Here is a 13265-nt window from a genome sequence, read left to right as displayed (position 1 = left end):
CAGTTGGCACTAATTGACCCTTTTGCTGGCAGGCTCCGTGGAGAAGGCAGTCGGCAGTGTCTGAACCGCAGGCCCTTCTCCGCCATGCAGAACAAAGTCACAGTCCTGATTATCCAGGAGGTTTGATCCTAATGCTTTACACTTCTATAGCATCTTTCATCCAGGAATGAGGCAGGCAAGATAGCAGGGGAGAATCTTAAACTGCTATTGCCCTTCTCACACCCGTTTTGCATAAGGTCTCCTGTCTTTGGAGCTTCCCAATACTTTTTGCAGGTGTACTCCACATACACCGAATTCCACAGCTGAACTTCTGAGAAACTGAAATGATGGAATCATATTTCACACACAGCTTCACCCAGGCTTCTTGAAAACACAATTAATAATCGATTTTGATTAAGTTATTTCCAAGAAGATTTTAATCCCCTTATAGAAAACGGTGCAATAGATTCAATTCAACCCAGCATACACAAAAAATACACAGGGCTGATACAAGCATTTTTAGAGACCACATGGTAAAAAGGAGGAATCATATTAATTCTGCTTGCAATTTTATCCAGAAAGATGCCATTTTTAAATTCATGTGAAGATCCTGATTAAGGCAGACTATTCCAGAGCAGCAGATTCTGGAACCAATTAACAAAACAATTCTAACACAGGGAATCTCCAGACATTACCAAGGAAACATAAAATCTTTTCAGAAAAGCCCGCAAGGAAAATGTACTTTAATATCAAATTGTATCCTCCAGCGTACGCAGAGATTACCTCAACTCAAATCTCAAATGCATCTTATGTGAAACAGGGGCTAGCACTGCAGAACAACACAATAAGAATTTAAGACAGGAAGTGCAGATAATTTATCTGAATAAAGCTTCCAGGAGAGTAACTGATTTATGTTGATAATGATCCAAGCTGGAACCTGACCAGGATGCAGGAGTTAGCACCACTACCCACAATAGGTTCACTATTCATGAAAAATAACAGGGTGTTTTAACAGATGAAAATAGGTTAAAATATTAGCTTTATGCTTCAGCCAAAAGACCCTGTTTTGCCAGAGATCTGTTCTTGAATTACCTTTACAGCAACTCAGAAAAAGGTGCTATGTTTTTCAATCAGGTCTATCACTATTCATGCAAGCACATAAGAGACACAATGAGTTAAATTTCACAGAAGAGCCTGTGGTTTATAATGTCACACACCCTCTATTCATTCAAGAATTGCAAAATCCACAAACTGATGAAGAGAGCGAGAGAAAAGTAGTGAAAGGTTCACAGCTACAAAAATACATATATGGGGGGAAAGGGGAAAAAGAAAAATGAAAATCTGAAAGTAGAGATGGTATAAGAGACTCCTGCTAAAAGCAAGGTCAGCACTTGCCACTGGAGACTATTTGATTTACACTATTTTCTTTCAACTGAAAAACAAAATCTCTCCTTGGCAGATTCTGCTCTACACAGTCTATTACAGATACTTCTGAGATACCCAGCACCATTTATAAAGGGACACTTATTACTGCTGAACGTGAACGTTTTGTTAAATTTTCCAAAGTTCCAAGAGGAAATATGTGCGACGCTACACAAGGGGGTATTCAGTTAGTTGTTGAAGTCAAGAGCCTGGACAACCTGGGCAGTCCTGGGGGAGAGGAGTGCTACTGATTAAGATGCTCTGAGTCTCCCTTGAAGAATCCATTGTCTGTCCAAGACCCGCATCCCTCACTTATCCAGAGGCTTAAAGCCAGGAATACCCCATGAGGGACCACTCCATTTTTACCCATTACTGGCTTCACTCCTTCAAAATCCCACAGAGCTACTCCAAATTTACCCTGGTGTACATCAGATCAGGGGAAGACTCCATTATGCATCTTGACTGCCCGTATTTATCTAATGGGATACAAAGAGGCTTTTTTTTTCCCCCCTTTCTGTTAGGGTAGAGCAATGAAAGCAGTAAAACTTTTAGGACCCAGCGGTCATTGCAGATATGCACGACTACATATCACTGCTTGCAATTTTTTTGTGCTATATAGCACAAAACAACTTGTAGTAAAGCACATCTGATGCATATGAATCTATGTCTTTGAAACAGGACATTGTGGTTGCAGAAACCACCACTACATTTACTACGCTCCGCATGCACTAAAACTGTACTGACTCATGCTTTAAACTGCTGCACCTGAAGCACCAAACTGGAGTAGTGGAAAACTTCAGGAGGGTTAACTGGTCTCTTTTTAATCACTTTTAGGCTTATCTCACTGCCTCTCCAGGTAATAAAGGAAGTTGCATGCAGATGGTGTGGAAAGACATGCTATACATTAACTGACAAAAATTGTCTATCCATGGAATACATCAAAAGCAGCTTGAATTATATACCCCAAAAAACGCAGACAGCTTCTTCCAAAATGCAATTTTTTTTTCACATCCATCACCTATATGTCATTATAAAAATGGGACAGAACAGGTGTTTTTACATTGAAAAAGGAAGATTCATGTCTGCAGAAACATCTTGCTAACTCAGCCAGCCTTCACCAAATTGTTTCAGTCAAGAAAAAAAAAAAAAATCAACATCCACTTACAAAACCCAGAAATCACCATTTCTAAGACAAAACATTTGGCTTCAACTGAAACCAAGTCATTTTTTTTTGAAGTCTGAAACTATTAAAAAAGCTTTTATTTTTAATTCTCTCATTTTCTGGTTGATCCCAATCTAATCTTTAAAACCTTTTCGGAACTACATCTGAAATGAAAGATTAGCAAGTCACACGGCTCCCATCATTTCCAATCATACGTGTTTTTGCAGTCATGCAGTGTGATGTTCTGGGATATACAATCTGTTTCTGGGATGCAGAACAGCAGTGAGATAATTGTTCTATGGAGGAACTCAGTCTGAACTGGCCAAGGCATTCAATCTAAATATATGAAAACTACCATTAGTCATGAGAATCACTCTGCTGACACGGCTGAAATGGGAAAGAAATAGGACTAGGTGGCATAGGACAACATACATACATTTTTTCTCTTTGGTATTATTTTGTATTTGTATTCATCAAGAAGTCCTAAGTAAATAGGCACAAAAGGCAATATTTTAAAAAGGAAATTCAAAGTAGCGTAACAGATATGCTGCCTGCGCTCATTCAGCATTTCCTTAGGTCCAACTCCTTTTGACATACTCCACAACGGCAGTGAAGCCACTCTGGACAAGCTACCTGACCACTGCACAAACACTTTGGAGAAAGATGGTTGAGTACATTAAACTTGCTAGACAATTTAGTATCCCCCTAACAGTTTCGATTCAATGCAGGGTTAGACCCTGGGTCAGTCCTTTGCAAATCAATGGACACTAATTAGCTTTCATCTATCTGCTGGGAAAAAAGAATGCACATGAACTTGAGTTTTCTGACCATCAGACTTCATTAGAATCCAAACTTGGTGACACAAGTGGTAAAGCCTAAGACAACAAAAACCCTGTAAAAACCAATGTCTTACCATGTTCTGCTGTAGAGAGGCTATGGAAAGTTCATCATCTGAAAAAAACTTATCAATTACCATTTCTCCCCAAGCTATCACTTCCCCTGCACCTCTCCCTCAGAAGAAAAACACAAACGACACTAACAACCACCACAAAATTTTTTAAGGAATTTAGCATACACAACAGGGTACAAAGACCAATCAAGATGCGTGTCATGATGCAGCAACCCTGTGATTTGCATGAAGTGATCCATGTTCACTAAGAGGGCTGCAGCACCTATCTCAGACTAAGAGCTCCGAAATGGAAATCAGACAAAGAAATCATGGAAGGCACCAATCCCTGAAATGCACTGCTGTGCATCTCTTGGGAAAGCTGGCAGCTGTGAGATACTGATTACAGTACATCCTATAGACCTCACCAGGAGAAATCAAAAGGAAACGCCGTTTCTAGCAAAGATGGTCCGTTCTCCCACGACTCAAATAAGCAGCCTCAGTGTGGGTCAGGTAGGCAAGAATTGGGCACATGCTGTGCTGTAGAAGTGTGAACCATACTTATAATAAAGATCCAGGTTATGTAGGAGACAAAGAATTTTCCAATATTAAACCCGCTTTCTTTCCAACAGCTTTGCTTATTTTGGGTAAAGAGCTGAAAATTTCTCCTTTGTCAAGTGACAGGTTGGCTTGCTGTACAGTCACCACACATGTTCTCCTCAGTCCATCAGTGGAAATATAAATCATCCTCTGGCAAAGACAGCAAATTAGCAAGTGCTAATGCCAATGTATTTTTCAGATCCATGAAGAGTAAGCTGGGTTTTGGTGGGCCTTTTTTTGCTTTTGTGGTTTTGGGTTTTGTGGTTTTGGGGTTTTTTTTGGGGGTGGGGGGGGGAAGGAAGTGGAAGAAGTGAACAATAAAGCAAAAAAGGCACCATTAGTCAACGCTCTCCAACTTTTTCACTGCAAAAAACCCTGCCTTACCTGTCAGGTAAAGGCAGGTAAATTGTAGTACCCTCGTATAAGAGACGGCAAAACTGTGCTACCAAAAGTACAAATTGACCTACTCCAAATCATGCGAAGAGCCAACAGAAGACTCCACAGTTTCCCAGGTTCAGTCCCTTTACCACATGAGCTGGGCCCAAATGTTTGATGTTTGCATATGACAAAACTACTGATGGTGAAATCAGCAACACCGTTGCACATGTCATTCCAGGAGAAAGAGGTGTGAAAATAATGAAGTATATATGGACTATATACCATCAGAGAGCGGATATAGCTTTCCCAGATACCTGTATATCATTTTACAGACAGTTCTTGTATTAAAAAGGACTCAAGACAGTGAAGTCCCCTTGAAGACCTGCATTTTTTTTAAATTCTTGATCCTAATTTCAAACATCAAGATGTTTTCAAACGTTTGAATAAACTCCAGCAAACACAAGCCCAACACAAGGGCAGGACCAAGCATCCAAAGGCAATCACGTAACTTACAAGTGGTCTGAAAGTGAATATGTTGTAAATTGTGTTTGAAAACAAACAAACAAAAAACTTTCAGCATATCTGGAATGTCCAAATAGTCTAGCAAAATAATTACATAGAGGTGACCATTCCAGCAGAAGACTGCTCACCTGGGCTATTATCCATTTCTAGGAGAGCAATTCACCCTTTTCACAAGTGCCTGGGCAAGCTACCCGCAGCGTGGTGTCCCTGCAGGTTGATCCTCATGCACAAGGGCTTCTGCACCTCCCGTGCAGTGCATGTGTGAGGGCTGCACATTGCCACTCGCTATTTGAGGAAGGGTTAAGACCATAAAACAGACCCAGTGCCTCAGACACCATGAGGAGGATGTGCAGAAATGACTGCTCAGTGGATTCACTGACAAAACTCTTTCCAACATTCACTCTTCCTCTTTACACAGAAACATCACCTGTTTCTCTCTTCCTTTGTGCATATATGATAGTTTTACCCCTAATAATTTCATCTTGGTGAGATCAACTAAAATGGCACGCACTGTGTTTGAATGTTTCACATATAGCTACATGCTGATAAACGAACTCTGCATTCCTGGTGCTATAGAAACATCTCCAAACTCCTCAATACAGTCAGGGCAGAGTACATACTGTGAAGCTGTGAGATAGTTATTAGAGTCCATGCTGCGATGACTACAAACAGCCGAACACGAGTGTCTACTTTGGAGTCTTCACATGACTGCACATGAAAAACTCCAAGATGATTTCAAGTTTGAGGTTTCTAGGGCATCTGATATTCCAAAGATCAACAATAATATAAAGCAGGTGATATAACGGAGGGAAGCACGCCTCTGCCTCTGATGGGAAATCTAACACATACACATTTAGAAGAAAGAGAATCCCCATGGATGAAGTCTGGAAATTGCTTCACTGCAGCGATGATCACACAGTTTCACAGAAACTGGTTTGATCTAGATCAATCATTTTTATATTTCTATTTTTAGATTGCCACGTAGTTCCAGTGGAGGTGCAAGACCCAGTATACCAAACCTCATGACAACAGGTACAAAGTTTTTAGGCTGCCATATGAGCTCCCTTAGCAAGGGGGCCGTGGCCTGCCAGTGACCTGTACTTTACAGCAGCATAGAAAGTACTCATCTTAGGCTGTAACTTAAATGCCAAATACAAATTCAATGTAAAGATCTTTCTCACAATAAACGAACACAAGTTTCCAATTACATGGTTTGGCTTGGCTTGAAACTGAACTATGAAACCAAACTGTTGCTGCTTGAAAAATAACATATTTATTCTGAAACATTTTAAGGATGCCTAACTAAATAAAAACTAGTGTTCCAAAATTGGTAATGACAAAATATGTACTTTAAATGGAAAAATGTTAAATCACTGGATTGTGACAATAAAGAATCATTAAAGATACGTCAGCTCCCTCATTTCACACCTTCTTGCATAACAGTCCTACACTTGCAGCAGGACGGCCTCCCACCTCCCAGACACCGAATACAGCAAACCCAGAGGAAAGAAACCCACTGTTTTCTGCAGCTCTTGGACAAGCTCCCGAGTCAGCCTTCAACAAAACTGTGGGGTTTTTGCTGTTAAATGCTACTGTCACAAGCTTGTTTCCCATCATGGCATCTCCATTTCCTCTCAGAGGTAAACTACAGCTGTTATACATTTTATTGGAATGTGTAGTTAATCAGTAGCTCTCCAACCCATGCCAATAGTCTCATGGGTCTTCCAGGCCCAGTGCTACACAGAAAAAGTGAACAATTTCATCTCCGCATCTGCACAAAATCTTTCCGAAACTGAACAGGTAAACGGCGTTCTTCATCATGCTTTACTCTTCATTCATTTGGCGAATTCAGTTTCTCAAAAAAGCATCCATTGATATACAACTTTTTTCCATCTCTACAGTCCGAGTTAAATGGAACCCTAACATCTAAACAGTATGTAAATGTTATGTATGCAGCTGAGGAGTCAACTTATTTTAAAATTAATTTCAGAAATAATAAAACATACTTGAAAGAGTTCCTTCTGCTAACACTGAGATCACATTCAACTTAATGACAAATCATCTGCTCCGCCATGAAGTGGAAACATTGGAACACACCCTTCACCTTTTGACCTATCCCAATACAGCAAAAGCTTTGACCCCTAAACTAAAGCCAGCAGATTTTCTTTGTCACACAGCAGTAGCAAAATACTTGAACATGTTCCGTGGCATAAAAGGCATTTTCAAGGATCTGTAATGCACAGAATTGTGTAGAAAGTTCATTTCCAAATGTTCTACCACAGAATGCCGGGAGAAACCACAGTGCATCCCTTACCGAGGGTGAGGCATCTACCCTGTGGCCTCTACTCACACAAAACCACCAGTACACAGCCCAAACTTGGCAAGACTTTGCGTGAGACATGCTTGTGCTTTTGGCAGAAGGGAGCTGACCACTTTCAGCATCAGTGTCCTTTGCCAGCTGGCCAAAGAGTACACAGATGCAAGGGAAGCAAATTATGTGCCCACTGGCAAAAAAAAAATGCTGAGCAGCACCTAAGGAAATAGATTGTGCGTGTGCATGTGTGCGAGTGTGTATGCATGTGAGCATATATATATTTATATAAATATGCACCTGTGCTTTGGAAAAGGGAGTAGTAGAGTTAAACCGGAAAAGTTGTCTGCTACTACCCCCGTGGTATCATTTTCTGCAACGTTCTCACAATGAACCGGCACTTTTCCATTAAAATCTTCCAAGATGAATTTTAAAGATTAAACACAAGGACTGCAGGGCTGCTAAAGAAAATTTGCTAAGAAAGCCTGAAATCAGACCCCCTCAAGAAAGCGTCCATACAGGATTTCAGCAACTTAAGGTAAGGATGGCATTGTATCTTCCCTCTTTTTTTGGTCTCTTAAAGAACGAGTGCCTGTGGAAGAAGCACTATACATCAAGATTTGGTAAAAATATAAAAAGCCTTCTGGGTTCAGAAGATATATGAGAAATGACTCAAAAAAAATTAACAGGACAAGAATTTGCAGCTGATAGATTAGGTTTAGCGGAGAGAGGGAATCTGCCTGCAGATTAATTAGATACTGCAATCACAGCCCCTTTTCACCCATAGACATCCCACCACTATCATTACACGATCAACAGATTTTAATGAAAACTAATGCTTTCTTTCGAGAAATTCCATGTGGACTACGTATAAGGTTGAGTTTACTTTTCAAAATATTTCTTCAAAATTGTACATAATACAAGTGCACATTTGTTGGCTGTAAAGGTGTACAACAGCAATTTTTTGCAATGACAGTGCAGAGAGGGAATATGAGATCTGTGTGCTAATGAGCTGACACTGCAGAGGCTAGAGCAGTGTTAGTATAGTGCACTACAAGTACAGAGCAGAAAGACATTTGTGTGTTATTTCTAGGGAATATGATCTACAGAACTGTACGCATAATTCAACATTAATACTAACACCCTTCATCAGAGGTTATAAGAAAAGCATGAAAGACGCTTCACTGATTAATTTATACCTTTGAGTTGTTATACTCAAATTATTCTGAAAAAGCCAGCTCACTCCCCATATGAGCATTTTTGAAGAAAATATAACATCCATGTTTTACTTGATTTTATTCATTCACAGGTCAAGTTAACTTTCTTCCTTTCTGTTTTTTCTGACGGCAAAAAGCTGCATATTTTAAAAGATGTAATAAATCCCCCTAGAGCCAACTGATAAACTTCAATTCACCTTTAAATACACTGAAATTTTCATCTGTGTTTGCATTTGCTCTCTGTTAAGATACCATACAGCTAAATAAATAGGTGGGCAGATAAATACAGAGTGGATGAATACTGTATGTATGTGTGTAAATTAAATATACAGAGAGGGGCTCGGTGCTATCAGTGAGGCAGGGAATATACACACATAAATCAGATTATGAAAACGAAAAAGGAATGATAGGGAGGGGCTTAGGGCAGGAATTTTCTTTTGCTTCTAAACAAGTTTGTTCCCATGTTGGGATATTTCCAAATCAGCCCTCCCAGAGGTGGGTTTTTTATCTCTGACTCATGAGGATACTTCAGAAGAGATTTTTTTCTCCTGCCTCTGGAATGCACCAGATTGCACCAACGGGGATGTGCAGCCGTACAGGCGGAACATAAGTCTTTCCTTAGCAGAGCCCTCCTCAGTTCCTGCACACACAAACACTTACTACAGCCACTATCACATAAATCAAAGCAAAGGAAAATGAAAACTATTATTTTATGGATACTGACTAGTACAGGCACCACACTCAAGCTACACGTGCTACTTTCTTCAGTTTCCCTTCAGTCCCTTTACCTATCCCATCACCACGTCAGTCACAGTCTCCCTCTCCAGTGAAGGCAGTCAGAGTCACTGCAGGTTTCTCTCCCATGGATCCCTGCCAATTGCAAATATTGATCAAACGGCTGTGTGACAGCATTGGAGACAATTTATGCTTATCTCCAAGAGAAGTAAAAATGTTGTGGGAAGAATTCCTTCATGGATACAGCAGCACCCGGAAATTATCTGCCACTCCATTGCGAAGTGAGGATGTGGTTAAGGGTACTTAGGCCAGAATGTTTTACAGGTTAGCCAGGTAGTGTGAGGAGCTATTAGTTCATCCTAATGTATCGATATGTATGAGCATTCTGACTTTCAAAGATAATTGCTTCCAGATCCAAAACCAGCAACTGGTCTTCTACCTTTCTTTTTTCAATTTGAGCTACTGAGGCCTATATGACTGGTGACTTGGACTCACCGCATTCTTTTCCTACCAAGAGTATTACCAGGTGGTTGACAGAAAATGAAAAGGTGACCTTGTCCATAGCTTTCTCCTGTTTCTTTTTTCACATCTTCTATTTTTAAACAGGTTACTGTACATTGGTATTCTCCAGTCTATGGTTTCTCCAGAGATTTAAGTTTTCTCAGTTTTACTACACTGGTAATATGTATATTGGAACATGCAGCCCTATACTACAGAAAACCATCTCATCTTATGAAAATCGCCACAGCTTTCACTAACCAGTGACAAAAATCATTAGATGTCAGAAGATGAGAAGCACATTGACTAAATAATACATTGACTGCCTCTGAATGAGTGTGTGGTTCACTTGTCTTGGTGGGATCTGTAAAGAAGTGCTGGTAGAACTTTTAAAAAACAATTAATAATTAATCACCCAAGCAGTTTAATGTATTTAGTTTAAATCCATATAATTGATATTTAGGAAACTATGTTTGAGATACAGCCTCTTGAAGGGATTACACTGATTAAGGATTAATAGTCTGATGTTTGTTGTAAGAGCTGTTGAGGCTGGATAGGATTAGTAAAATAAGATGCAAAGTACAGACACGCTTTTATTTACCATTTTTTTTCTACTTTACCAATATTTTTATTGGATATTATATAAATAACTGCCTTGCAAAAGTTTTAAAGGTCCTCATTCAAAGCCCTTTAAAAAGTGTAATGCTGCACTAGCAAGAAGCAGTCACATGGGGGATATGTTAGAATATCAATCCAAATTTTGTCCAAATATTTCTTTATTGTATATTTTCTAACCACCAACTTTCTCAGAAAACACCTGAAATCCTAGAAGAATAAAATATCTACTTATCCGGCCTTCCGATTATACAGCATGGGACAGGAATGTAACAACTAGCCTATCCCCAATGAACAAAAAAATTAAAGAAATAAGATAGTCAAAACATGAAATCATTTTAAAGCAAGAGATACTGGTTTTCTGTACTCCAATACTTCATTATTTTAGCACAATGCTTCCTCTCTGAACATTTTATACTGGGAGTATATGAACAGGAATCCTGTTCATAGCACGAAGTTAGCACGTTGCATTCAGAGGTCCTTTAGATCATGTACAGACATATTTCCGTATACTACAAAGCGCACGCAGCTACCTCACGAGAAGACTCCATTCATTTTCAAACCTTTACAATAGAAACTGTATAAAACTTAATTTGGACACATCAGTAAAACAAATATTCAGGAACTACTACTGGTTAAGAAACACTTTTTTAAATGCGGAACACGCACCACTTCCAGAAAGAGATTTCGCATTTTAACACCCATTAACACTACTACTCAAAGTTCTATTTTGTTTCTTCTGTTAACAAAGGCTCACATTATACATATGCACTGCTCGTGCAGAGCTATTTCTCATAACGCTAAACATTCTGATGCCATTTTCTCTCCCCTCAGCTCTAACGGTATTTGTCAGTTTACAGTCTCCTCAGCTTTTAACAGGACTTTAACTGCAAGAAAACAATCCAGTATTTCAGGGCAGAGGAGAGAAGTAAGCCCCTCTAGCTTTGTCCCCTCAAGGTTACTTGTAAACAGCTGTTTCTGTTTTATTTCTACATGGGTATTATTCGCAAATTACGCTGTTTCACATGGCTATGTTGTAGCCTCAACAGTAAAGGGATGTTACTTCAGCGGCAATTCACTGATCACAGCTACACAGCACTGCTATATAAATAACATGGTTGTTTTTCTGGAAAACAAAACTAAAGGGGTGAAAAGAAGCAGTGACAGAACTTTCCCTAAGGTATTATTCAACCATGTAATGCTGCAAATCTACTAAACCTCATGTCAGTACACACATTTTTTGCAATATATTGTATTAACAAGAACTCTAGGCTACCAGGAAGAAACTGAATTTAAGGGTGGATAGCAAATAAATATTTTTTTAAAAAGCATGTATTTACTTACAAGCATTTGTCACTGAAAAACTGTTGGAAGAGTCCAAGTGATCTACATGATAGTTCAAATGGAAGGGCTTTTCTGTGGTATTTTGGTTTGTGTTGTATAACTGCACAGCAAATCGAAATGCACTGTGCTCCTGAACAGTGTTCCTCATGAAAAGTCCACCTAGGATGGAAAAAAAAGAAAAAAGGGAAAAGGCATTTCAGAATTAATTCCGAGGAGAAACAGTGGCAGTAAGTTACATTTGCATACTGCACATCTCAGGAAAGAATGAACAGGAGCAGGCTGAGCCTGAGCACATAATTCTCACAGAGCACGTACATGAAATACATACTCCAAGTCCAAAGTTAGGCTTTTAAAGCCACACATCGCATCCAGGTGCCTCCCGAGTGATCGGGAGTCACTGGGAGCTGCAGGTGCAGCTTGAAAACCAGGCCACTTACACACGGATGCCCACACACAGATTTAAAAGCCGAACTTGGGGAACCGCGGCTCCTAAATTATCTCCAGATTACCCAAATAACGTCTCTGTAGAGTTATTCGCTAAGGACAGGGGTGGCGAACGGCGTGGAAAACGCGCGGGTTCAGAGGGTCTGGGGGAGAACACGCACAGCTGAGCGCTGCTCCAAGGGGAAGGCAGGGGGAAAAAAAAAAAAAAAAACAAAACCAAAAAACCAACCAAGTTTCACTCGCACGCCCTCAGCCTTACGGCTCGTTCGGTCCCAGGTTTAGGGCACGTCGTTACAGGTTCACGCCGTTACTCTCTCACGTTATTTGCTACACGGGATGCGCTGCTCCAGGGCGCGATTCCGCAGGAGCAGGCAGGGAACCCCGCTGCCGCTCCGGAGGCGAACGGGCAGCGCAGCAGCCCGGCACCGCTCCCGGCCGCCCGCCAAGCCCAGGCTCCGTGACTGCCGCCCCCTCACCGCACCGGCAAGGAGCCGGAGCCGGGCTAGCCCCCGGAGCCGCCCGAGCTCGCCCCCCGCCGCCCCCCGCTCCCCCTCCACGCAACTTCTCCCCGGCTGGTGGGGAAGGAGCGGGCGGCCGTGCCGCGGCGGGCGCTTACCTATACTGATGGTGTTGGGGAACCCTGCCAGAGCCTCCCCCAGCAGCCCCGCCAGCAGCAGCAGGAGGGTCCGGGGCGCGCTCTGCCCCATTTTCTTCAGCCCCTGCGGTTCAGCCCCTAAAACGAAACTGGCGGCACAGGCATGGGCGCAACTGGAGACTCGGAGTAGTATCAATGGTGGTGGCGATGCTGGCGGAGGTAGTGGGGAGGATGGTCCCCCTCCTTTCTTCCCTGCTTCTTCCTTTTTTTTTTTTTTTTTTTTCCTTCCCCAAATCCCTCTCCTCTTGTCTTCACCCCAGCCTGGGAGGGCTCATTGGCTGCGAGGTTGCCTTTCTCCCCCCGTCTCCAGCAGCCCCCCCCAGCGCAGGGACTTCCCCCAAAGATGGTGGGTAGCGCCGGCGAGGCTGCTCCGCCCGGGCCGGGAGGGGGTTATCGATCAAACTTGGCGTGAGGCGGGCTGGCAGCCGCTTGGCTCGGCTCGGCCCGCCCGCCCGCCCAGCCCCGGCGCTTGGCGTCTCCCGGCCGCGGCGACAGCG

The 13265-nt window shown here is 41.8% G+C and overlaps 1 protein-coding gene across 5 annotated transcripts in view; it reads right to left on the bottom strand.

The window, feature by feature from the left end:
• Nucleotides 1-12820, bottom strand: part of GRIA3 (glutamate ionotropic receptor AMPA type subunit 3) — a 153734-nt gene extending 140914 nt beyond the window's left edge. For all 5 annotated transcript variants that reach the window (XM_074147159.1, XM_074147160.1, XM_074147162.1 and 2 more), the window contains exons 1-2: nucleotides 12730-12820; nucleotides 11670-11828 (exon numbers count right to left, since the gene is read on the bottom strand). In XM_074147159.1, the coding sequence (XP_074003260.1) occupies nucleotides 11670-11828; nucleotides 12730-12820 (250 nt within the window). The remainder of the gene's footprint in view (nucleotides 1-11669; nucleotides 11829-12729) is intronic.
• Between the last annotated feature and the right edge of the window lie 445 nt (nucleotides 12821-13265).

Source organism: Numenius arquata, chromosome 5, assembly GCF_964106895.1.
Source record: "Numenius arquata chromosome 5, bNumArq3.hap1.1, whole genome shotgun sequence".
NCBI classification, from domain to species: domain Eukaryota; kingdom Metazoa; phylum Chordata; class Aves; order Charadriiformes; family Scolopacidae; genus Numenius; species Numenius arquata.
Note: the sequence above shows the minus strand (reverse complement) of the source record. Positions and strands in the feature narration are given on the sequence as shown.